This window comes from Pyrenophora tritici-repentis, chromosome 2, assembly GCF_003171515.1.
Source record: "Pyrenophora tritici-repentis strain M4 chromosome 2, whole genome shotgun sequence".
NCBI lineage: Eukaryota > Fungi > Ascomycota > Dothideomycetes > Pleosporales > Pleosporaceae > Pyrenophora > Pyrenophora tritici-repentis.
Genome location: NC_089391.1, coordinates 4257765 through 4282882, shown reverse-complemented (window position 1 = coordinate 4282882; position 25118 = coordinate 4257765). Strand labels below are relative to the sequence as shown.

Genomic DNA, 25118 nt, shown 5'->3' with positions numbered 1-25118 from the left:
GTCTAAAGACTACTTTCTTCAATTTCTCTAAAATCTCCAATTCCCACAATGGACGGTGACACTTCGGACGAAGAGGTCCCGAGTCTCGTACAACCGGAAACCAACACCAAAGTTCTGCATGACCAAGACGAGGAGATACCAAACCTTGTGGCTACCTCTAGTGATGCTCCCCAGAGCAAAGTGCCCATTACCATCGTCACTGGATATCTCGGAGCAGGAAAAACAACTCTGCTCAACTATATCCTCACCGAACAACATGGAAAGAAGATTGCCGTAATTCTGAATGAATTCGGTGACTGTACGTCCCCTCCAGCACCCCAACTCCACCCCTAACACTCCCATAGCAATCGACATTGAGAAACAACTCACCGTCTCCGACGCCAACTCAACATCCGCCCAACCCGCACCCTTCGTGCCCCTCGCCAACGGCTGCATCTGCTGTTCGGTAAAAGACGTGGGCGTGGCCGCCATCGAGAACCTAATGGAGCAATCTGGCCTCTTCGACTACATTCTGCTTGAAACCACAGGCCTCGCCGACCCGGGCAACATTGCCCCCATGTTCTGGCTCGACGACGGTCTCGGCAGCAGCATCTTCCTCGACGGCATCGTTACCCTCGTCGATGCAAAAAACGTGCTCAAGAGTCTGGATTCCGGCCTCGGCGATGAAGAAAACATCGAGAAAAGAAAACAAGCTGCTGCTGACCACGATGAGCATGGCCCCTTACTTACCACGGCACATCTCCAGATTAGCCATGCAGACGTTGTGATTATTAACAAAACCGATCTTGTGACTGAAGAAGAGCTGGAAATCGTCACACAACGTATCCGCTCCATCAACGGCCTTGCACGCATCAAAACGACGACGAAGAGCCAGGTCCCGCAGCTTGAAGGTTTGGTTCTGGATCTTCATGCGTACGACCAGGTTACAGACGCCGATCTCAAGTTTGCGAGTAAAGGACATTCCCATCTTGATCCTACGATTGCTACATCCACAATCACCTTTCCGGCGCTAGACCGCGAGCAGGTGGACAAGTATGATCTTTTCCTGCGCACGATTCTGTGGGAGGAATCACTGGCGGGGGACGTTCCGTTTAAACCGTTTGAGATTCACCGGTTAAAGGGGCGGGTGCCGGTGAAAGATGGGAAGGTGTTGCTTACGCAGGGTGTGAGGAATTTGTATGAGACCAATGAGATGGAGGATGTGGCTGGGAGTGGAAGTGCAGAGGCTAAGTTGGTGTTGATTGGAAAGGGCGTGGATCAGGAGGGGTTTAAGAAGAGTTTGTTCGATACACTGGGACTATAAGGGGACAGCGATGGGAATGGCTTGTTTTGTTAAAGATTTCAGGGGATGATACCAAGAAAATAATGTTTGTTCGTAAATATGGGTTTACAATAGTGACACAAAATAATAAATTAGACCGATGCAGTATGGAAGAGGAATAAGGGGCTGTTGCAGAATTCTGTTGTGCATCAGATCCAGGATATGGTTCTAATTCCTGTATGCACCCGGGTGACATGAGATACTTAACATGATAGTGTACAAATGTCACTGTAGGCGCTAGAAACGCCGAACAAGTGCTTACCCGCACCGTCAAGTATTTTATGCTACCTAAGTGTATGCATGTGTGCATTCAGAACAGAAACTGCCAAGTTTTGATCTTCTGACTTTGTATTTCTGAGCCGAAAATTATCTCAAAGACGGTAGTGAATATAGCCAACTATCACCAATATATGTTCTTAGCAAGGTCCCCTCTGAACCCATAACCCTCTACAACAGCCTCGCACCGCCCTAAACCTTCTCACCTCCCACAACCTGAACCTCTGCACTCCCATTGCCACTCTCCGCATCTCCCATTGCCAGCCCCGCCAGTCCAATCTCCCTGTTAATCTCATCCATCCTCTCCTTATCCTTGGCGGCAACGCCCTCAGATCCGAAAATCGTGTCCATCTCCTCGAGCGTCAGCCTCTTCGTTTCCGGGACGAAGAACCAGATAAACGCGGCTCCGAGCGTGGTGACCAGTCCGAAAAGGATGTAGGTACCGTAAGTGATGTTTTCGAGGAGTTCGGGGGTGATTTGACCGATGATGAAGTTGTTCATCCAGTTGGAGGAGCCGCCAAGAGCAGTACCATAGGGGCGAGTTGATAGGGGCCAGATTTCTGATTATGAGTATTAGCGGCTTTTCATTCACACATCGAACAAGCGACACAGGGGAGGGGCTGGAGAGAAAGGACGTACCAGCAATCAAAATCCAAGCACAAGGACCCCAAGAATATCCAAAATGAATCACAAACAACCAAACCATGACCACGGCCGCCCAACCTGCAGCACGGTGATTTTCAAAGTTATCAATGTTCTTTGCGAGGATGACGGCGATGACGAAGTGGGAGAATGCCATGCCGATTGCACCGACGGCGAGGACGGGTTTACGGCCTAGGCGGTCGATGTAGAGGACTGCAGGGACTGTGGGGAGGGGATGTTAGTATGGGACCAGGTCGCAGGAGTGGGGGAGGACATACTTGTTGCAATGAACATCACGATTCCTACAACACCCGTGGCGAGGAGGGATGTCGTGTTTCCTGTAAGCCCGATTTGCTTGAAAATTTGAGGTGCGTAGTATAGGATCTAGACTTCGTCAGCATATCCCCAGATGCCAAGGAAACGGGATGAACTTACTGCATTGATACCCGTCCACTGCTGGAAAAACATAGACACCGTAGCAACAACCACCCTCTTGAACATGGCCTTTGTCTTGAACAACGATCCAATCGCCACAAATTGCAATTTGAAGATATTCCACGCCGTCTGCTCACGTAGATGGGGAAATGCTTCAGCGATACTGCGCTTCTCGAACATGGATTGTGCTTTGATTTCCAGGAATTCCAACTCAATGAGCTCGTGGTCAATAGGTAGATTGCGCAGGGAGGCGAGGTTACTGCGAGCTTCTTCTTCGCGGCCGTGGTGGACGAGCCAGCGGGGGGAGAAGGGCATCCAAATCATGCCGATGATGAGGATGAAAGCTGGAAGCAACTGCAGACAAATGGGAACGAGCCAGGCGGCGTTTGACTGCGTTTCGAGTGTTGTACCGCCAATGTAGTTAGTTCCGTAGTTGATCCAGAAACTTATCATGATACCGAACGTAATGGCAAGTTGTTGAAGAGCTACGAGTGCGCCACGAACTTCACTGCGTGGGAGTTAGCATCCTCTAAAGCTGGAAATTAATAGTCGTTACGTACGGAGGCGCGCATTCGCTGTTGTACATGGGCACAATGACGGAGAGACCACCGACGCCAACACCACTGTTGATCATTAGTAGAGTTCAAGTCATTCAAACCGGAGGATTAAACGAACGTAATGAATCGGCCAGCGAGAATCTCTTCATGACCACCTGAAATAGCACTGATTTGTACCACGACACCAACAATAAAAACGGCGGTCGCAATCAAGATGCCGTACTTTCGTGACATGCTCTCTGCCACGAATCCCGACATGACGGCTCCAAACCAAGCTCCGAGTTCCAAGATCGCAGTCAACCATCCCTTTTGCGTTGGATTATCAATGTACCCATCGGTTTCTACCTCGTCTGTAAGCAGCAGTTGGCGTGGAAGGAAGAAGTTACATACGTTTTCCGAACGAGGGCATAGCCAAAATTCCGCTGAACATGCCCTGGTTGTATCCGTAGAGCACACCACCAAGACAGGCGAACAAGGCGATGAGAAAGACCTTTCCATTCTTCACAAGGGCCCTAGGGCCACTCGCGCCCATGAGGGCCTGACGTCTCTGAAGTGCAGCATCGAAGCCGGTCGGACCAGCGCCACCTCCAGCCATGGTGATATCCCTTGGTCAAACAATTGAGGTGGATAGATGGTTCAAGAAGACAAAAAGTCTGCAATCCAACAACTCCAGGAAACTCCGCAAATCTCGCAGCGCCTTCCTTCACAACGCCATTCTTATGTATAAGCGTCCCATAAGCCACTGTGCCGCAATCATCCAACACCCCAGTGCTCGGACCGCTGATTGTGGGGAAAAAGGGCTTCCGGAACCATCGCTTGCTCACACCCGGCCCAGCTCTTTACCCTGACAAGCAATTACCAAGTACGGAAACCAACTCCTGGGCATAGCATTAGGACGCGGCTTGAGCTCGCCAAGCGGAGTCTTGAGCGCCACTAATTGGGCAGGAGTTGGATGTGGAGCCTTGGTAGCCGCTCCGCCATTCTTGGCACCAGAGATGCATGTGTCGCTGATGTCGTTGGGGCTTGTTAATGTCCGCGCGCCAAGGTCGGTGAGATGGTTGTTTAGGCTGAATTGCTGGTTGGCCTGAGATTAGAGTGGTCAGATGTGATGGAGTGTAGTAGTAATGGTGATGGAGGCGAAGACGAGCTCGACCGGGTGAGTCGGCATCACCAATTATCGCTTGGATGACGGCAGATTCGTGCCATTCAGAATCTAGCAGTAAAAAAGCCTGAGCATCATTGTCTAAGGATATGGGACGTGAGATTACTCGCGCATGGCTAAAAGCCGCCTAATGGAGTCGGTGGTATGACCGGCGATGGAGAGATGAGCGCGACCTGCGACAACGGGAGATGACTGTGATTATAACTCGTACAAGCCACCACTTCGCCCGAGGACTAAGCCTCTCATAGAGCGAAAGATGACGATCATACGTTGAGGTCAATCGTTTGGACCCTGACCCCAAACAGGAATCAACGCACAACTACCACAATATGGCGAGAACAACTATCGCATCTTCCCGTAAATACCCCAGTCTCCAACAACAGTAGCATGTGGGCACACACAAACACTTGCACTTGCGAAGCTCGGGGAAAAGGTGCCGCCCCACCCCCGACCCGTCTCACGCGTCTCCGCTGACACGACAACAACACGACAACACCCGGTCCATCCGCAAAAAAACGCAATACCAACGACACCACAACATCCCAGGACCATCTTCAAAACCCTACCACCACAACAGCATCCGCCTCGCCCACCGCCACCATGCCAACCCCCCTCCTCCACCGCAAATTAGACACCCTGTACTCCATCTTCTTCGTCATTCACCTCCCCATAATGCTCTGCTTCGACCTAACCCCACTGTACCCATCTTCCGTCCTCCCCACGCCCCTCCTAGCCCTGCGCACCTGGTACACCACCACCTACGGCGACCGATTCTTCTCCGGTTCCCCACCAGTCTGGTTCCCGGTTTTCACCTGGCTTGAGCTTTTGTTCCACCTGCCGCTTACGCTGTGGGCGATACCGGCGTTGGTGAGAGAGGATCCGAGGGTGCCGCTTGCGTTGTTGGTGTTTGGCATGGAGACGACGTTGACGACGGTGGTGTGTATGAGTGAGATGTTGGGGTGGGGGGAATTGACGGCGGTGCAGAGGGGTTTAGGGGGTTTGGGCGGCATGTATGGGGGGTATCTTGCGCTTGGTAAGTGCTGTGCTGGGTGGGGAGGGAGAGAGAACGGGTGGGCTAAGTTTTGAATAGGTGTGTTTATGACGCTGGATTGCTATGCAAGGTTGGATCGCTTGATTGCGAAGCAGTATCGCTTGGAGCCGGTTTCAAAGAAGAATATCTAAGGGGTCAACAGCGAATATCAAGTGGGATGAAGATGGATTCGTAAATCTGGTTCATAACTTCATTACTGCAAATTATCGTACATGGTAATCATGTGTTCATCCAAAAATCATCATAAACATCGTAAGATATCCTGTATATCCGCGCCGAAAGAAACAAGCCATTTTCCAAAAACAAAGACTTTATCAGAAAGAAAGAAACGACCCTGATCAAGAAACTCTTCTTTCAGCCCCTCTAACCGAATCCAAAAAATACCAAGTCGAGCCAGCAACGGTGCATACCGATTCATGAAAGCGCCCCCATAGCCAAGGCCACAATCTTCGGGTTGGGTCGGTCCTTTCGTACAACTATATCCACCGGAAAATCAACATTTCGTTCGTTTTCTAATGGGCCGAGCGAACAAGGGCTAACCTACCCTTTCGGTCTCTGTCAACGCGCATAATCTCCTTCTTGGGCGCACGCTCGATGAATTCATACTCGCGGTCGCCTTCGCGCTCATACTTGAGCATGCGGCGCTCTTCCTCCAGTGATCGGATCTCCTCGCGGATGTCACGCTCAGAGCGGCGATCGTCCTTGCGGATGACAAGGGAACGGTGCTCGGGCAGGAATGAGGTCGCTGGGCCGTGGATGGCGGCTGAGCGGTCGATTTCAACGTAGCGCTCGTGCTCGTGGACGGAAGGGGATGGGGCGCGCTCAGAGTGTGCGTAGACTGTTGGGGCGTGGTGGGATGGCGGTGGTTGGGCGTATACTACCGTGGGGGGAGGTTGAGCGTATTGCATGGGTGGAGGCGGAGGCGGCGCGTGCATTACTGAAGGAGGTGGTGGAGGGTAGTATTCCTGAGGTGGTGGTGGTGCGGCGGAATGAACAGAGGGTGGTCGCGGCGGGGCATCTTCAACCTTTTCCTCGTAGACGTATGTGATTTTCTCTGCAAATCGTTAGAGGATACAGTAAGAGGATAGGAAATTACGTACCTTCTTTGTAGTTCTCGCTAACCTTAATGACCTCGTCGATGTGTTCCTTCTCGAGCGCTCGTGTAACAATGATGAAGTCGTCCTATTACAGTCAATAACGTTTCAACATCGATAATGGATGACATACCTCTTCCTCGAACGGGTAGCCGAGATCGATGACAGCTTGCTTCTTCACCAGGCGCTTTGGGAGTCTCGTCTTGCCCTTCTTGCCCCAGGTTGCGCGAGAAGGCTGAATCTCTTCGAAACTAGACATGGAGGAGCTGCGAGTTGACTTTGCTGCTACGCTCTTGCTCCTTCGTACTCTGCTCTTCTCTCGGTGAACTTCGACTTCGCGGTAGTCTTCTCGTTCCCGGCGTCTACCACCACGGTCGTCGTATGTGATCTCCTCAAAGTCGTCTTCCTCGTCGAAGTGATGACGGGGCGATCGGCGGCGCTCGCGGATGGGAAGTGGGATGGGGACATTGGCCGGTGGTCGGTACTCGTGGGTTTCGTATCGCTCAATCCTCTCAACATCGCCATATCGTGGCATAGGTCGGCGGTCAAAGGTGTCGAGGGACGATTGTCGTCGAATGTACTGTGGCCGTGCTGGTTTGGGCGGACGAGGGGTGCGTCGGCGCTCGTTGATGTCGATGTCAATATCGATATCTTTGTCGATTACAGATCTACGGCGATAGGGAGCAAGGGCTTGATTTGCGATTTCGGATGAACTGGGCTCATGGAAAAGCTCGGTAGGGGCACGACGGGGGGGTTGTCCAAAGCGCTCGTCCTCATGAAATCGTTCTCGCTCTCGTTCTCGTTCCATCACTGGAGGACCTCGGCGGGAGCGGTCTTCATGGATATCGACATCGCGATGGCCCCCAGGGAAGCGGTCGTGCTCTTGGAAGCGGAAGTGTTCATAGTCGTCACGACCACGGCCATGACCAGAGACGACGCTGCCGCCTCCACTTCCACCACCACCACCCCCTCCGCCTCTCCTCATGCGCTCAAATCTGTCACGATCCCATCGTTCACCACCACCACCACCACCGCGAGGCGGCTCTTCAAAGCGGTCCAAGTTGCCGGTCGAGGAGCGATAGGCCGACATGCTGAACGGTCCCGTGCGGGTCGCACTGACTGCGTGATGATGTATGTGGTATGATGCGGGGCACCAGCTATCTGTCCAAGCTATGTCAACAACGGGTTGAGTGAGACTAAAAGGCCGGCGATTTTGTTGCAGCAGATTAAATCCAGCACAACAAGTGGATTTGCAGGAATATAAAGACTTGGGCGCGCACGTTTCGGGGATTTGGTGGTATGCGTAACCAACTTTGCCCGAAGCATATGCAGGATTCGCGATGGGCTATGTCATAGGTGTGTCCTCCCTGCACGTCGAGGCCTGGCGTCAATCAATCTCGGTCATGTGTGGAGACCCCTGATGTTCAATCCACATTTGTTACCGACAAGCCTTGCCTACGTTTCATGTGAGCGGCGTGTTGGGCGTTCATGTTGGGCGTTTTCAGCGTCTTTTTAGTCCTTCTACTACACTGTCTTCGCCAATCTAGAGACGAACGACATTTGCATCTTGTTACCCAAGGCGTTGCTGCATACAAGGCTATCCCTACTAGAATTTCACCGTGACTGCGAGGTGTGCCCACCCGGCTGTTCTGAGATGCGAATGACGTCATTTACTAAGCAAGCTTGACGGCGCCCTCCGGCTAGAATGTTCCTGCAGCCACACAGCCACACAACACCAGTGCGCGTCGTGGGTGCATATCTGGCGAACGGGGTCCCGCCTTGGGCTACCTCTAGGCAAAATTCCAACACCGTCCAACAGACGCCAACACGTTGAGTTGGATGTTTCTGTTGGGGCATATCCGCTCCGTGTCTCACTTGGTAAAAGGGAGAGTTTGTAATCTACGTAATGATATGTACAGTATTCATACAGTCTCAGACACGCCTCACTTGGCTCCAACAACCTCTTGTATCTTCTTGGACACATATTCGGAGTCTACGGCTCGGCCCTTGATACTGCTCATGACCCTGCCCATGACATGTCCAGCGCTCCTTTTGCCTTCCTCTAGGCCTTCAAGAGCGCTCTTCACCAGCTCGTCAATTTCACTCTCGCCAACAGTCGGTATCTCCCCGGAGTACCCCTGCAGCACATCTAGCTGTGCTTGCTCCTTCTCCACCAGGTCCTCTCTCTTGGCATTTCGGAACTCCTCAATCGATGCTGAGGAGGACTTGATTTGCTTTTGAATGAGAGAGTAGAGGGCGCTGTCTGTGGTGATGGGCTTGGCTGTCTTGGAGGCGTTGATGATCTCAGCTTGTATTGCGCGGATCGTGTTGAGTGCAGGTTTGTTCTTGGACCGCATGGCATTCTTCAAGTCGGCCTGTAGGCGAGGGAGCACAACGTTTTCTGGGGTCGAAGTGGAGGAATAGCGAAGGCATACAGAGCGTGAGGTGAGCAGCTGCCTGCGTAGCATTGTTGAACGAAAGAGTGACATGGTGAATGTGTGTGTGTGTGTGTGTGCGGACGCAATGCAGGCGTGAGGTCGGATGAAAACTTCTGGCACAATGCGAGTGAGTTTGGTGCGACGGGAGCAGGCTAAAACGAAAGGAACGACGATTGGTTCGATACGGGTCAATTGCAAATAGCAATTAATCCTCAGAAGTGTAGCAAAGGCCAATTCAAAAGTCTGTATGACATAACAACGCACGCACCAAATCCGAAGCTAGCTACCACTTGCCGCCAAGAAATTTCCTGGTTCGTCCATCACTTTTGTACTTGCGCATCTGGAGCTTCAGTCGGGACCATCCTTTTTTTCGAGTCGCAATTCCGCTGGGGCACGTTTTCCTGTACATCGTCTACTGCGCGCCTTTCTTCTCCCACTGTTCCTGGGTCTGTCTGCGCGCTAATGTGCACGTGTTTCCGCGGCGCGTCACCAACCTAGCTCTTGTTGTCTCTGCGCGCAACACGCCAACCTTGGAACTCCAAAGCCAATCCATCATGGCTTTTCAGATGGCGCCCGCGACGCCTCAGCGCCCTACTCCCGGCGCCTTTGTTAATACTCCAGCACCGAACCGGCCTGGATTCACACGAACAGGGTCAATGTCGCAACCTCAGCAGCAGCAGCAGCAGCAAGCGCTGCCTGCACCGCCAGCAGAAAGCCCCATCGATCGCGCATCGCGGACCATAAACAGCATGCTGGACAGGGACAATCGGTTCCCAGCACTGGAGGCGTACATAGGACGTGAGTAGCTAGGAAACACTAGGATAGTGGTTGGAGGGCTAACACAGCATAGAGGGCGTCACTGGTGAATACGAGATACCGCAAAGTCCAGCATGGATGCCCTTTCAGAAATTGCGCTCCTACAAGCTCCCAGAGGCCGTGTTTGAGCAGGTCGACCATACGCAAATGTCGACGAGCATGGGCCTGTTCGCCGAGATCAACCACGCCTGGGTGGTCGTGGACAACCAGGTCTACCTTTGGGACTACACGCACCCGAACCCCGAGCTAGTCGGTTTCGAAGAGCAGCCCAGTAATATTACGTGCGTGAAGCTGGTCAAGCCGCGGGCCGGTGTCTTCGTCCCAAGCATCGAATACCTCCTCGTTGTCGCGACCGTGTCAGACATTTTCCTCATCGCCATCGAATGCCAACGGGGGCCTGAGGGTGTGCATGGCATCACAATGTACCGGACGGGGCTGTCGACGTCGGTTAGGAAGATCAACGTGACCGCCATTGCCGGCTCGGCAGCAACAGGGCGCATCTTCTTTGGCGACGGCCATACAGAAGACGTATACGAGCTGAACTACCAGCAGGAGGACAAGTGGTTCTCCAGCAAGTGCAGCAAGACGAATCACGTCACGCCATCCATTGGCTTACCCTCACTCCCATTCTACGGGCCCGCGAAAGTAGATGGCATACAGGACATGGTTATTGACGACACCCGGAAAGTTCTCTATACGCTTTCGACCAATGGCACTATCAAAGTCTACTACATGCGAGATTCCAACATTCTCGAGAGCGCCCTTACCCGCACACGAGACCAAATCGAGACAATGTGTGGCCATATTGTACGCTCAGCCGCCGCTCTGAGCAACATGCGAGTTGTTAGCCTGACGCCCATCACAAGCACAGAAGCGGACAATATGTCGTTGATGGCAATCACCTCGACTGGATGCAGACTATATCTAAGCACGACCTCTGGTGGCCAATGGAACTCTACCAACACGAGCGCTCCAAATAGTATGCAGTTGCGTCACATCCGATTCCCGCCACACCAAAATCAAAATACCTCGCAGCTCAGCAACTCGACACAGGTACAACCTTACCAAGGCAGTGCAGCAATCGCCTTCGATTCAACGTGGCTCACACAAACCAAGCTCGCAACCAGATACGCACCCGGTGCTTTCTTTTCCTTTGTACTCCAGTCGCCCAATGACCCGAATCACCACATGTTCGCTTCGGCTCCGCATTCGGGACTGCTAGCGCAACGGGAAAGCTCGGAGCCTCCGCGCTACACTGAGACTGGCATGTTTACACCGCTCATAGGCAGAGTTCAAGACATTGGCCTAGTCACAGCCCCCTTCTCCGCAAGAAACGAACCCCTCGGCTTTGGAAACGAGCTCTCCACCCAATTCGACATTCCGCTCTCCGAATACGCAATCATTACATCAAACGGCATCGAAACGGTTCGACGGAGACGGCTGGTTGACATCTTTGCCTCTATTGTGAAAGTTCATGGTCCAGACGGTGCTGAAGCTGATGTTCGCAAGCTCGCAAAGCAGTACGGTCTAGCTGAGACCTCTGCTACCGCCCTAGCTGTTGCCTGTGGTCAAGGATCGGATGTTGGGCCCGACTCGCGAATTGCGAAAGTAACCGACTCGGAGGTTATCGAATTTGCTCGAAAGGTCTTTATCGAATTTGGCGGAAAGGCCCATTTGACGGAGAGTGCAACAGTAGAAGGTCTGAGTGTGGAAAATGTTCGCGCATCACCACGGCACGATGGTATTGCTATGTACGTGTCACGCCTCGTTCGCTCAATCTGGAATACTCCCATCATCCAGGAGGTTGCCGAACCCACCGGTCCCGTCCTCACATCGACACACGGCACTGCCAAGTTGCACGAAATACAACGCTGTTTGGCCCAGCTCCACGAGTTTCTAGAGTCCAACAAGTCTTTCATTGAGGGATTGGCCGGCCCAGAAGCATTGGGACGCGCGGCGTCGCGGCAAGAAGAGGTTGAGCTCCAAGGCGAGAACCGGGCACTCACCAGTTTGTTGCTCATGATCAATAACATTGTTGAGGGCATATCTTTTGTTCTCGTACTCTTCGAAGAGCGCTTGGAGGATATCCTGGCGCTGCTGCCAGATCCTCAGCTACAAACGAGGGTCCGTCAGCTCACATTTCAGGGTCTCTTTTCCGCCAATGAGGGTAGGGAGATTGCCAGGGAATTGGTCAAGGCCATTGTGAACCGTAACATCACCAAGGGTTCCAATGTCGAATCAGTCGCCGAGGCCCTGCGGAGGAAGTGTGGCAGCTTCTGCAGTTCAGATGATGTTGTCATTTTCAAGGCTCAGGAAAGCTTGAAGAAAGCAGCCGACCTCGGCGTAAATGCCGAACGTGGGCGTATTCTGCTCAATGACAGTATGAGGTTATTTGAGCAGGTAGCCAAGAGTTTGAGCTATGAAAACCTGTCCGAGACTGTGAACCAATACATTCAGCTCGAGTTCTATGCTGGTAAGCTGATCCATCCAATCAATAACACTCCTTCAATTGCTGACAATCCTAGGCGCTATCAGACTTGCCCTCAAGGTTGCCCATGAATGGGATCGGGGTAACAAGGCGCTTTCTTGGGTGCGGGACAACCGTGACCACAACGGCGATCCAAACGATGCCCGGCGTCAATTCTACGACAAGCGCGCATTTTGCTACACCTTAGTCTGCAAGGTCATCGAGGCCGTCGACTATGCTTACAACACCCAAGGACCTGTACCAGATGGTGTCATCTCCGCAGTCACCCGTCGCAAACACGAAGCGTATGAGCAGATTAACAATTCAGAGGACGAGGTCTTCCAAAACTACCTTTATGATTGGTATATGGAGAATGGCTGGTCCGAGCGATTGTTGGAAATCAACTCCCCCTTCGTCGTCGAGTACCTAAAACAGAGCTCGGAGACAAACTTGGCACATGCGGACCTACTATGGCGATACTACGCTCACTACAACGACTACCTAAGTGCAGCGGATACACAATACCAACTCGCGAAGAGTACGTTACCGTTGACGCTGGAGAAGAGAATAGAGTATCTGTCTCGAGCCAAGGCCAATGCCTCGACGCGCATGACCGGTTTCGCGGATGCCGGCGTACGTAACCGGCAATCTCGACAGGAACTGCTACGAAACATCAGTGATCATCTCGATATCGCCAACATCCAAGACGATGTGTTGCAGAGGATTAGGGGTGACGAACGACTCAGTGGCCAGCGGAGAGACGAGGTCATTGCCCACCTCAACGGTCAAATCCATTCTCTTGACGAGGTAAGTTAACCCAATAGCCTTTTTGTTGCATTTCTAACATCTTCCAGCTCTATCACGACTACGCAGACCAAGCAGCATATTATGACATTTGTCTGCTTATATACCACGCCGCCGACTACCGCAGTGTACCCGATATTCGCTCGACATGGACCAACCTCATTGATCAGACCCATCGTAAAGCTCTAGCAGATGGCCAAAGTGCACCTTGGGAGGCTGTTGCACTGAAAGTTGAGGACCTTGGTCACCGTACCAACCTAAACGACAACGTATTCCCAGTGAACATTGTCCTGCAACTCCTTCTCCAGTACGACTTGGAATTCTACGTGCATGATGCGAATGCGCCAAACACACAAAATCTAGCCTTGAACTCCAACTTGACGTGGCCGATCGACGTCTTCCTTAAGATTAACGCGCCGTATGAGAACTTGGTTGCGACCTTGGAAGCGTTGTGGTATGCACAAGAACAGCCGTTTGCAGGCCGCAACCGTAAGCTGCTCGTCAAATGGATCGTTTACCTGGTGGAGCACTGGAGTAAAGCTAGTAGACGGACTGGTACACTCTTCGGTGGCCCTGAGAACGCCATTGGCCTTGCTGAGGTGATGCGCATCATCTTAGGCAGCGAAGTACTGGGGCGAGACATGGATGATCAATCATGGATCCAACGGGCGAGAGAGGTCAGCGCCACTGTTGAGGAAGCCGCGCGATGAAGAGTTATATGAGAAGAGTGTCGTACTTGGTTATGAAAGATCTATGTAAGAACGGTTGTGATTTGGTTTATCTTCTCTTTGCCATTCATCACAGCGCGAGGCGTTGAATAGGTGCATGAGTATAGGGGGCTGGCTGGCGTCAAAAGCATGGCATGAAATGTAATCTTGTAGGACCTTTGATAATTGGATTGGCGAGCAAGACCAAGGCTAGCATGTTCATTGCATCCAAGTACTGTAGTTAATAAGCGTAAATAGATGTCAAGTGTGTGTGAGTCAGTAGAACTTGGAGACACGGAGTTTAGCTCTCTAATCCCCGGCCGAGACCCTTTCCCCAAACCTAGCCTCCTACATGTTTCTATCACTCATGACAATCCCACCAAGTACGCTCCCAAGACCACGTCCGCATTGTGAAGGAACCCCGCCTCCTATCTAACGCGCCATGTGACGAATCGCGTCCCATTTTCGCCCGACCTACCACACCTACAATGCCAATATGCATATCCTGCCGCACCCTCGTGCGCACACTCTATACGACCTACTCCAAAGCCGACGACCGCGCACTCGGCAAAGGCGTGCGCCTAACGCAATGTCCCGTATGCAAGAAATTCGCGGATAAATACGTCGAACACGATTTTGTAATCTTGTTCATCGACCTGGTCCTTATAAAGGCCGAGGTGTATCGGCACTTGTTGTTTAATCGGCTGGGGAGGGATGATGAGAAGTTTGATGTAAGTATACACCATAAACCAACAAAGCGAGGGAATGGAGGCATAGTGAACGGATACAGAGGGTGATAGAGAGGGGCTGACGAATAACAGCGATCAATCCTCCGCCTAGGAATCCTCCTTCTCCTCTTCGACGTCTACCTAACCTGGGCCCGCATCGAAAAACTTCCCTTACCACCCACCTCGCCGCACCACCCTTCCTCCTTCTCCGATCCGACCCAAAACACCACATCACTCACCCCCACACCAATAACCAACGCCCAATTCCTACAGTCATACCCCCTCGGCCTCCAATACCTCTTCTTCCTGCTCCTCGTAACCCTCTCCACACTAGCCTTCCACCTCCCCATCCGCCTCCTCTGCGCCGCGAACCCACCGTCCCCCTTACGCACCCTCTGGCGTAAAGCGATTCCCTACTTCCCACACGCTACGCCCCTGTCCACGGCGCTGCTGGTGAGTAGCTGTACGAAGCTCTTCCCGATTTTGCTTATTATCTGGGATTATGACCTCCCGTCCAGCGCGACGGCAGTTAGTTGGGCCGTGATTGTAAACAATATTGCCGCGCTGGAGATTCTGATGGACTGTGGATATGTGAGGGCGGGACTGCTAGTGGGGATTGGGGCGGGGGTGAGGACGGCGATAGGTTGGGGGTTTTTGAGGGCGGCAGGGTTGGGGACGGGGTGGGAGGGGTATGCGAGGGAGTGGGTGGATGGGGGGAGTGCTTGGGCGTGGGTTGGGGATTTGGTAGGCACGTAGATGGAGAACGAGAGATTAATGTGTGTAAATATGATACCCCCAGTTTGATTGAATCTCATATTGGCTACAAATTCACAAAGCATGTCCGTGATACGCCAGACTGATTATACACATGTTGCGCCTGAAAACTCGAAATATGCTTCATCTCCATCTTCCATGTTCGACTCTGCCACGGTTGCACAGTACGTCTCAGCCGCAGCTTCTCAGCATGCCAACCAACTTGTCCAACCAACGGCCCTTCCCATTGTCCTCTTAAACCATTCCCTTAACGCCCTCCATTCAACTCCGGTCGCAAGTCGCCCCGTACCGGCGAAATAAGCGGGTGCAATTGCGCGAGAAACGTGATCGCCCACATGATATACATGGCAGCCGCCGAAAGCACAAGCGTAGAACGCCAAACCCTATATTTTGAAAACACATATACGTTAGCCCAGATTCTGGTTCTTGTCCCCTTCATCATCCGGTTGTGCATCCGGCTCCGGCTCCTCGCGCCATGCTCTTCTCGTCCTCGGCACCATCGAAATCGCTGTAGCTGTAGATGCTTGTTGGAGGAGAAGTACGGATCCGCGTCGTCTCATCGCTACCGCTATCGTCAAAGTGAACGCGACGGGCTCTCTCACGCTTCTCATGCACAGCGAGCAGCTGTTCCAGAGACGTCTTGGTGCGCAGACAGGGTTTACAGGGTTGAAGAGCAGCGCGGTGCTGGCGGTGGAGCGAACCGGGTGTTGTGCTGGACTGGTGGAGACGGGGACGGGCAAACACGTACGTTTGGTTTTCGCCCTTTGGTGCTAGAACCCAGGATGCAGCGCAGAAGATGACGACGACGATGAGGCCGATGATGGGCGCCCAGCTATGTTTTCAGATGCGTTAGTGGTTTGCCTCTTTGTCTGCGCCATGTGTGTGATTCGTACCCGTTCGCCATTGTGATTTGGGGAGCTTGAGGGAAGTTTGGGGAAGCTGTCGGGAGCTTGGGATTTGAGGGTACGGCGACGCGACGGGGTGGTGGGAGTTTTTGCGCGCGGTTGATGGTGGAAGGGGCGGTGGATGAAGGGGAGGGTAGGGCGATGTGGTAGATGTAGAGATGGGGTTGTTGCGATGCGTGAGGGCATGACGCCTGTTCGACAGGGTTCGGCTTGGCGGGCTAGGCTGCTTTGGGTTATGGGTGTATATTGGGATGGAAGTCGCGTTGGGTGACAGCTGTAACTACGAATGTCATTTATGACGGCATGCGGGGAGGACTTCATTTGCGAAAAACAGCTGTTCGTTGTATTCAAAGGTAATTCTAGTGGAATTCTGCATAGATGCTTGGGTGAGCACGCAGGAGGAATGTCACAGTCTTGGATTGAGTCTCCTTCCAACTTGATCATTTTGCCTACGAATACTTCGATATCTATTTTGACACCAAAATATCACCTGCAATACACGCAGAGACAAGTCCGACCTTCGCAGCGGCTGCACGGTCCGTTGCCCGCTTGTTCAGGATACCGATGTGCTCTCTGGATGCTTGACTGGGTAGGTAACTCAGTCCGCTTCATTTCGACGGCACCAGCTGAGACAGATGACGTTCGGGAGGACCTTATATGGGTTGCCTGAGCTCCTATATCGGCCATATCGTGAGTATTTGAGTGAGGTGGTTGCTCTGCAATGTTGTTGTTGTTGTTGATTCCTTTCGCCGCAACACATCTTCCCACACGTTGTTTGCTCTACAACATTGATCACCCGCACTATGATCCTTCTCTTCTTGCCCATGGAACAGCTGTTCTTGCACTTTCCACAAACTCCATGATACGATATGTGGCTTCGGAAGTCATCGCTATCTGGCCGGGAAGCTCTCGTTTTCACTGGGTTTGACTCAGCCTTCCAAGGTGTTTCATTCTCCAATGCCCCTGATACTTCCGCATTCACCTCATTTTTGTCATCCTCTTTGGCTGCTTCACCTAATCGGTGGTTGACGTTCGACACTAGTCGGGAAATAGATCTACCTGTGGACGCGACTTGCAAGGTTAGCCTCCGGTGAAGCGCCTCACTTCGCTTAGTCTAGTGAGTGGCTCCTGCCCACATGTTCGTTGGTACACCAGCGTTCTTTCTGACATCTCCACATTGTTTGTCTTCTCAATATATTTTTTCCGGTATGGCTTTTATTGAGCGATGCACTGGACCACCTTCTCCAATCTTCTTGTGCCACTGACCGCCTTTTCCCAGCATCAACTAACCACCTTATGCTGGTGTAACTACTGCAAGAATCATGCAATATGTGCTTCTGTCACATGCATGGTGCGTCCGCTATCGCTGTGCTGGATAGTCTCTCTGGGAACCTGCGGTTGAGAAACTCTATCATACGGTCTATCGAGTCAAGCTGAACTTACTGTAAAGACTGGATTAAAGAGGTGGGACAATCAGGTTGTACGAGAGTCTTCTTCGTCGCTGGAGTAACTAGGATCTGGAATCTGGCTGCAGACTGGACCAATGTTGCGGACACACGGCGATGTGCATAGAGCGAAACACGTCACAAATAATCGTTCGACTTATGGAACACTGATCCAATGATTAACTGGCTTCGCATCTACACCCAGGGATATGATGGTCCGCTCTACCAGCCCTAGTCTTACGAACCGTGGCACCGTTGTATGAGTACGCATTTGTAGCGACGAGCTGTCGTGTATACCCTCCAAGGACACCAAGAAACTCTACGTCGCTTCCCACGTCGCTCTCGGGCTTTAGTCTCGCTATTCCTTCCTCAAATCTCAGCACAACTAGGTACACTAGAAGCTGGTTTCCGTAGGACCAAGGCGGAAGCCTCAGAAACCAGACCAACGCTTTAGCTTCATTCTACAGCACCTTAACGTCGATCCGATAACGGAACAAGGCAGATATTCCTCAGCGCCATGTATGCTACCAATCTTTCGTCTTACCTGTATCCTTCATCCCGCAAGGGTGAGTAGCCGAATTAATTATCGGATCCAGCGCATGCGGCACTTGTACGTACGGCATATTCATCATCTGTCTAGTACGACTTAACTATAGGTTGCCCCATGACCTTACTCACTATTCGGGTTGGCCCCAGTTGCTGCCTTAGCCTGTTCAGCTTTGGCTGGGCATTGATCCCTGTCGGTACTTAGTAAGGCAAATTCCCTTCGTTATAAGTAATTCAACCACGGCATCGGATGATAATCTGTGATCCGATCAAGATCATTTGACTGTCAGCTTCTACGCAAACACCACGTCAGCCGAACGCTTTGTTACTCCGAGACCGAACATCAAACGTCATTCTCATTGATCACACTGAACCTCATTCTTTGCTGCACTTCGGCTTCATCCACGATTCGATTGCATCGACGATTCTATGGACGACAACTATATCTTGATCGAAAACGATTCCATGATAAGCGTCGCTCCATCGCCCACAGATTCATCGCCACCAGCGCCGCGAGAGGCAAACACACCGATGGTCGGGGGATACTGTGGTTCGTTTGAACTCTCAAATGAGCGGGACGCGGGTTCTTCGGCATTCATGTCTGTCAGCAAGGATGAACACCGGTCTGCGGACGTGATAACGGGCGAAGAAGAGAGGCAAGATAAACAAGGCGTAGATCGATCACTGCAAGAAGGAAAGGACTCAGTTGTCGTCGATCTCAAGCCAGACTATCAATGTGTCCTACTGGGTTCTATTGCCAAATCTTCGACTCCGGCAAGCCAGGCTCCTCCGCCCCCACCGCCCCCACCGCCACCGCCGGTGAGTCTTGAATTCTCGAGACAGTGATCGAAACGTCTAGCTAACATACCATAGCCACCACCACCACCACCACCACCACCCGGCGGGATACCAACCTGGGTTGCTGCCTATGGGGCTATTCCTCCGCCACCGCCTCCTCCTGTAAGCCACCCTGTCTTACTACAAACAATGACTAACGATTCTAAGCCACCACCACCACCACCTCAAGCCCCTGCTCAAATAAACGCACTCTCCACACCATTCTTCAAAGTCGGTATTGCAAATCACTTTATTCCAGCCGTATACTGTGAGGATCCTTTCGTCGAAGATCTCGCCCAATTAGTGCATATTGGACCATTCAGCCGCAACGTCTACGTCACCCGATATGCTGCCCATACTACCGATTACAAGGAGTACGAATGGCTCCTTAAATATGGCTCTACAGAGCTATGGTATGAGAAGCCCAGCAAAGCACATCTCAAGAATATCGAGACACAGGAGGTAAGCCGATGGCTGGATAAATTGCCCTCGCTACCGAATGCCAGGCCTGTCAGTCTCGAAACACCCAGGGTATGGGCCTCGGCTGCGATGAGAACGCCAATAGATGACGATGTCCCGAAATGTCTTGCCGACCATCCCGACACTACACACCCTTCTCGTTCATGTTTTCCATGTTCGAACGAGAAAGCGACCTCATTAGGGGCTACGCCGCTTGTTTACTGTCTCGTGCTGAGTACCTGTCAGGCTGCCGACCCTTTTGTACACGGGTCACATTTCCACGGCAAGCAGATTTACAAGCTGATCAAATGCGGCAGTCGCGATGCTGCCGTCTCAGAAGCCTATCATTCTGCCGGGGTAAACGGTTGGAACCTAGTCTTTAGCTGCGTCATTAGGCTTGGTGAGGACCATGACGAGCGAGATGGAAAAGCAAAGAAGGTCCCACACCTCTGGTCCTTGTCTGAAGAGGACGAGGACAGACAAAGCATCAGGACGTTCTACTAGAACGAACCCGTCCTTTTTCCCACGCACCTTTTCATCATGAATTTCTGTTCTTACAACACACGTCTTTTTATTCTCTAACCAAAAAAAAACACTATTCCACTGCAGCACTGCCATAGACTCGGCTACTGGGCGCACGACCACGACTGGCTAGGCTATTCAACATAATCACGACATCTCGCATATACCCGCAACCAATACCGCATTCAACGCACCACCTTATCCACCCGCCACTTCGGTAGACCGGAGCAAGGCAATCAACTCAGGTCCCACACACCACCACCACCACCGAGTCGCATGCACCAACCAGCCTTGTCTAGGCAGTCCAATCACACAAAAACACGCTATCCGTCGTGATTAGCTACACCGTACTCTCTGCTATTCTTTACAAACCTCTGTCATTACCATATTGATATCTGCACCGTTTTGCAAGGCCAAATCCTTTTTTTGTAAATTTGCTGGCAATTATGTATCTTTGGCTTTTTAACTGGCGTTTCTGGCGTTTGGGTATACGTAACGTCGCACAACGAAAAAAGGCGGTTAGGAAACATGCAGCTGGGAATAGGGATAACGTTGCACAGGCAGGCGTTCGGAGACTTTATTACGTGAACACAACGTTGTACAAAGAGGCAAAAACGCGGATGAACGAGGGGAGGCTACGGTAGCACTGGTACTACGGAGGTTTACCGGCGTACTGGGTGGCGGGTATTGGGGGTACCACGTGGATTTGGATTCTGAGAGGACGAGGGTGGAGTCGTGTGTCTATAATATGACCGTAGGAGGTAGCTGTTTATATCACGTTTGCTCTGTCATTATGACAGCATACGGTTGTAGTACCCGTGGCGCTACTGATATAATGGAGTATGGTAGTAGTTCTTGGGTGTATTCCATTTCACGTTCGCACGCGCATAGGTAACATGGAATACTTACAGCGACAAAGTAGATACACTCCAGTATTCTATTCTTAACAAATGTATCTGGGGCACAAAGTAGCTTTTGCATACTAGTTGTGGAGTAATTCAGGTCACCTGGAATAGGAGAATATTGTTTTTCCGCATCAATAGGTCATGAGCTGGTATTGATTCATGCCAAGAAGTAAACCAAGCCTGTATACCTGTGTCATCATAACTTCCGTCCCCCAGTAAAAGAAAATGCTATATCCGAGGAGAATAGGACATGTTCAATCTCATCGAGATGGGTTCCAGCTGAGAAACTAGCCATCCATACCAAACAAATGCTTTGCATACTGCTCCTGCTGTTCGCGGATCACAACCATCGAATCAGCGCTGACAGGGTACCCAGGCGGACCAACCTTCTCATTTCCAGGCCCCTGTGTTCCCAGATTTTCGTTGTAGAATAAACATGTAGTGCCAAAAGGCGAGTAGCTAAGATCAGCATCCTGCGTGAACGGCACGGCAGTATAGCCCCTCGTGAGCCAATCTCTGACACCATCTGAGGACATGTCCGCGGCGAAGTCCTTGCTTGGATCTCTGGCCTTGTTGTCAATATCGCCTGGCGCGCAGATGATGGCTTGCGGTTTAGTCTTCCCTGGACGCTCTGCGAGTAGCTGCCTGACAGGATTATCGGGCTTGAAGCAGAAGACGAAGGTGTTTGGGAGATCGACTGATATTAGCAAATGAGCGAGAGGTGCATGGAGAAAACGGACGTTGTAAGTGTTTGTTCGGCCGTGGACGTGTACAGGACCTATTCGGTTGAAGAAAGCTTCCAGGTAGCTGATGTCGGATTGCGTGTGTTGCGAATGGTCGACCACAATTTCGTATTCCCATAGTTGTCCGCGTTCGTCGTAGTTGTGGTACTTGGTGGCATGCTTTGTGATGTAGCGTTTGATCAGCTGTCTTGCCAGTGTGTACTGAACCAATCCCCAGTGCGACTTAAGCCCCTGGTTAGCGTAGATGGGCCCCATTCCCAGTAGCAGAAATTTGCATATAGGTTGCTTGGCCTCAACAAGAATGTCGAACAACGGCTCGATTGTTGCCTGGAAGTCTCTCATGGCACTCTGTGTGATAGCTTGGGCGATTTTGTATCCTTCCATTAGTTCTTGCTCCATTAGTCGTGCTCCCTCTGGATATGTGACATGGCGAATCTTTGGAGCTGTCAGGTTGTTGGTGTTTTCGAACCTTGCGTGCGGATGTGTGTGTCCAATCTCGATCAACCGGTACTCGCTGAAACGTGGCTCGGTTTTGAGTGTTGCACCAGCAGTGCTAAACATGTTGGATGATAGTTGAGAAGCAGAGGGTCGTAGCTATATTGTCGTAGCAATGGTTGCTTGCCACTGGTGTTAGTGTTGCTATTGTCATCATTGCAGTTGTTGTTGCCATTATGATCATCATTGTTGCTTCCATTAATTCTGTCGTTTGCTATTGCCGCTGCTATTGTGGCCGTTGTATTGTTGTGTCGTGACAGGCAGTATCGTATGTGAAGCTGACTCCAACTCTGTTTCGGTGACTATGGAGACCGTTCATGGATGTCTTAACAATAAGCACAGAGCCATATCCAACATCCCTTGTACAGACTGACCCCGAAAACCCCTAGATAATACCTTCTAATGTATCATAAACCTACAGTTCCTGTAATGTGCATTATAAATATCATCGAAGTCGATTAAGACAACGGCGATCTGAGGCACACGTATCCTACAGAACCTATTATCAATCTACTGCCGTGTCTGCAAAAAGTATTAGTATGCTCCAATAGCTCTGATGGACACGCAAGAGGGGCGTGCGAAAACATGGAGGATAGATTGAGTATGCGGTGGCGTTGATGGTGACGGAAGGTGTGCAAATGGCGCAGCGCATATCTCGAAGCTAGTGCACATTTCGCAACTTCGCGGCATTTTATATACCAAAAAGTCAGTTTGCAATAGGTGATGTTGTGGTCGTCAAAGCGGACTACCACACAGAAGGTGAGACCGACTGAACGAGAGCTTACGTAAGCTCGCTTCCCGCCAAACCTCCACACTTTCTCCCATCGTGAGATAGTCACAACTATTTTTCCTAGAAGCAAAAAAATCCTCAAAAACATATAACAGCGGGTATTCGCTAGTGGTCACCCACCTAACTACTAATCCGCCGGTACACCGCTTAAGTACCGCTGAGCGAACGGGAAGCGCTGTATTCGGTGTCCTGTGGTCGTATGTGAAAATTTGATAATTACAAAGATACTTGATGTCATACTTTTCGACTCCCATGTGGGGTATTGACAGATAGCGTCAAGTAAGTACATTAGATCTTGCATATGTGCCACGTTCTTCATGGGTTCGTAGTGTCTTTCATTATGTCATGATTCATCGTGTCTATGTCAGAGGAGGTCTACATCTCGGGACTGTAAGTCTGCGCTTTGAAGATTTTGGTCTACACGAAAGGACATCTAAGTCCAAACCTACAAGCTACAAGTCTGCACTAGTGAGAACAATAGTATACACCAAACAGGATATCTTGCTAGGAGTACTAGGAATGAACCCCTATGTAGTCTTCAGACTTTCAGGCGGGTACATCACTGGTCATCTCCCTAGCTTAGAGGAAATCCTTAAACCTTCGATCCGCTCAGGATCTTCGGTGGGAATGCCGCCACGACATCAAACATCCTGGTGCCTCCTACCGTGGGGATAGAGTCAGGTAAGGGCTTGTAACCTCTAGGATGCTGGCGCAACAGGTTTCGATGGTTGACATAAGGCTGCGGCATGCTAGGGGCAGTACTAGTAGCATCACGAAGGCCTTAGCTATTGTTAGGCCATACGTATGGCGAAGCGCCTATAGCATTTAAGAGAAATTACAGTTGTGATATAACTGTACAAACTAAAGCGCGTCCTAGAAAAGTTGATTTCCTGAACAATCTAACTATCTTGACTTCCTCGGCCACATTGACTTCTAGGACCGGGCGTTGAGCGACGAGAAGACTGCTAATTGGGGTAGTATTTCAACGAGGGTGCTCGACGGTTCATCTTGAGCTAGCTGCTTGATGGTGTTATGATGGTGAGGTAGCGCAGAAATTTTGGGGTGTATTGTGCAGTTGAAGTGTACCTAGGTATGTACTACCAAGGCGGTAGTCACTTGCCCATGTACCTATGTACCCATGTGGCCAAGACTGTGCTAATTAGCTGTCAGGGAAAGAGAAACGATAGTGAGCGAGGTATGGCTAAGCCTGGCATATCTTCCTGTTATTTCGCCTCGTTTCCCTTTATCATGAACAGGCATTCGGGAGCAAGGACAGTGCGACAGCTGTTTCGTTTTAGTCTCAAATATTCTCATGTTATTGATTCGTTAGATCCTCATATTCTCACATCTACAAGCACATACAAGGCTTTATTACTCTCTCTCTGTGTTCTTATCGACCGGGGGTTAAAGCCACCCCGTCGAAGTTGAGGTGTCTACAAAACAAACCAAGATTCCGAAGTGATCAAAATTTGCGTAACACCACCCTACGTAACATCCTTAGCTCATTCAATCGTTCTCTTAGAGGGAATAGAGTAGCTGAGACCTTTAACAGTAATACTATGTATTTCATGGTAACAATAATCATGTGGTGGGGGAGTCCTAGTATTAGGCGCGATGTCCATGTAGAAGTGCTGCATCTGAGCTCTCCATACGAACGGAAAGGGAGGAGTGCGAGGCGGTTCATGGGGGGATGAAGGGGTTTGAGGACTGGATTGACATGGAGAGTGCGTGGAAGAAAGTGTGATTCTAGGGATGCGTGAATATGGAAGCTTAGGAAAAATTAGGTAAATCATAATAAACAGTGTAGAAAGGATTTACTGTAAACTTTCCAGCGGTGAATCAATCTCACAGCTTCGACCACTCCCTCCCAGCTATCCTCAGCCCTTCTTCTCCATCCACAAGTACACACCACCCCTCTCCTCCTCTTCCTCCATCACCTGCAATCGCTGCTCGGAAGTTGTTCTTGGCATATTCCAACACCTCTCTATCGAAACTGCCAGGTTGCAGCCAAACAGCCACGATCCCCGCTTCTTTCGCCTCTTTGAGCAATGTCTTCGTCACATATGGGGGCGTGATGACGGATAGAGAGTAACTTGATGCCGGGGGGATCTTGGAGAGCGGTTGGAGAGGGTATCGTGGTATAGTCGCGGTTCATGATGTTGACGGTGGGGGGAACCGGGGTTTATAGGGGTTGCGGGG

General features: G+C 51.1%; 10 protein-coding genes across 10 annotated transcripts; 5 read left to right on the top strand and 5 right to left on the bottom strand.

Moving 5' to 3' along the window:
* Nucleotides 1–48: 48 nt before the first annotated feature.
* Nucleotides 49–1303, top strand: PtrM4_070620 (COBW domain-containing protein 1; the record flags this gene model as incomplete). Its single annotated transcript, XM_001941630.1, has 2 exons — nt 49–298; nt 345–1303. 2 exons carry the CDS (start codon nt 49–51, stop codon nt 1301–1303), a joined length of 1209 nt encoding a protein of 402 aa, XP_001941665.1.
* A 486-nt stretch (nt 1304–1789) lies between these two features.
* On the bottom strand, nt 1790–3826 carry PtrM4_070610 (ProP, Permease major facilitator superfamily; the record flags this gene model as incomplete). The annotated part of the gene is made up of 7 exons (XM_001941631.1): nt 1790–2157; nt 2237–2461; nt 2518–2623; nt 2675–3182; nt 3235–3297; nt 3350–3572; nt 3622–3826. The coding sequence occupies 7 exons, from the start codon at nt 3824–3826 to the stop codon at nt 1790–1792; spliced, it is 1698 nt and encodes a 565-aa protein (XP_001941666.1).
* Nucleotides 3827–4993: 1167 nt separating this feature from the next.
* Nucleotides 4994–5387, top strand: PtrM4_070600 (uncharacterized protein; the record flags this gene model as incomplete). The annotated part of the gene is made up of 2 exons (XM_066105917.1): nt 4994–5333; nt 5380–5387. 2 exons carry the CDS (start codon nt 4994–4996, stop codon nt 5385–5387), a joined length of 348 nt encoding a protein of 115 aa, XP_065964544.1.
* Nucleotides 5388–5956: 569 nt separating this feature from the next.
* PtrM4_070590 (Periplasmic protein TonB) lies at nt 5957–7073 on the bottom strand (the record flags this gene model as incomplete). Its single annotated transcript, XM_001941633.2, has 3 exons — nt 5957–6498; nt 6545–6626; nt 6672–7073. The coding sequence occupies 3 exons, from the start codon at nt 7071–7073 to the stop codon at nt 5957–5959; spliced, it is 1026 nt and encodes a 341-aa protein (XP_001941668.2).
* A 1408-nt stretch (nt 7074–8481) lies between these two features.
* Nucleotides 8482–9006, bottom strand: PtrM4_070580 (YqeY domain containing protein; the record flags this gene model as incomplete). Its single annotated transcript, XM_001941634.2, has 1 exon — nt 8482–9006. One exon carries the CDS (start codon nt 9004–9006, stop codon nt 8482–8484), a length of 525 nt encoding a protein of 174 aa, XP_001941669.2.
* A 719-nt stretch (nt 9007–9725) lies between these two features.
* Nucleotides 9726–13773, top strand: PtrM4_070570 (nucleoporin Nup157-170; the record flags this gene model as incomplete). Its single annotated transcript, XM_001941635.2, has 4 exons — nt 9726–9774; nt 9827–12265; nt 12318–13066; nt 13114–13773. 4 exons carry the CDS (start codon nt 9726–9728, stop codon nt 13771–13773), a joined length of 3897 nt encoding a protein of 1298 aa, XP_001941670.2.
* Nucleotides 13774–14258: 485 nt separating this feature from the next.
* PtrM4_070560 (ARV1, membrane protein) lies at nt 14259–15031 on the top strand (the record flags this gene model as incomplete). Its single annotated transcript, XM_066105916.1, has 3 exons — nt 14259–14501; nt 14592–14935; nt 15028–15031. 3 exons carry the CDS (start codon nt 14259–14261, stop codon nt 15029–15031), a joined length of 591 nt encoding a protein of 196 aa, XP_065964543.1.
* A 679-nt stretch (nt 15032–15710) lies between these two features.
* PtrM4_070550 (ATP-synt-H domain containing protein) lies at nt 15711–16176 on the bottom strand (the record flags this gene model as incomplete). Its single annotated transcript, XM_001941637.2, has 2 exons — nt 15711–16104; nt 16166–16176. The coding sequence occupies 2 exons, from the start codon at nt 16174–16176 to the stop codon at nt 15711–15713; spliced, it is 405 nt and encodes a 134-aa protein (XP_001941672.2).
* A 2421-nt stretch (nt 16177–18597) lies between these two features.
* On the top strand, nt 18598–19968 carry PtrM4_070540 (uncharacterized protein; the record flags this gene model as incomplete). Its single annotated transcript, XM_066105915.1, has 3 exons — nt 18598–18916; nt 19196–19467; nt 19711–19968. 3 exons carry the CDS (start codon nt 18598–18600, stop codon nt 19966–19968), a joined length of 849 nt encoding a protein of 282 aa, XP_065964542.1.
* A 1210-nt stretch (nt 19969–21178) lies between these two features.
* PtrM4_070530 (uncharacterized protein) lies at nt 21179–22195 on the bottom strand (the record flags this gene model as incomplete). Its single annotated transcript, XM_001941639.1, has 1 exon — nt 21179–22195. One exon carries the CDS (start codon nt 22193–22195, stop codon nt 21179–21181), a length of 1017 nt encoding a protein of 338 aa, XP_001941674.1.
* Nucleotides 22196–25118: the final 2923 nt, after the last annotated feature.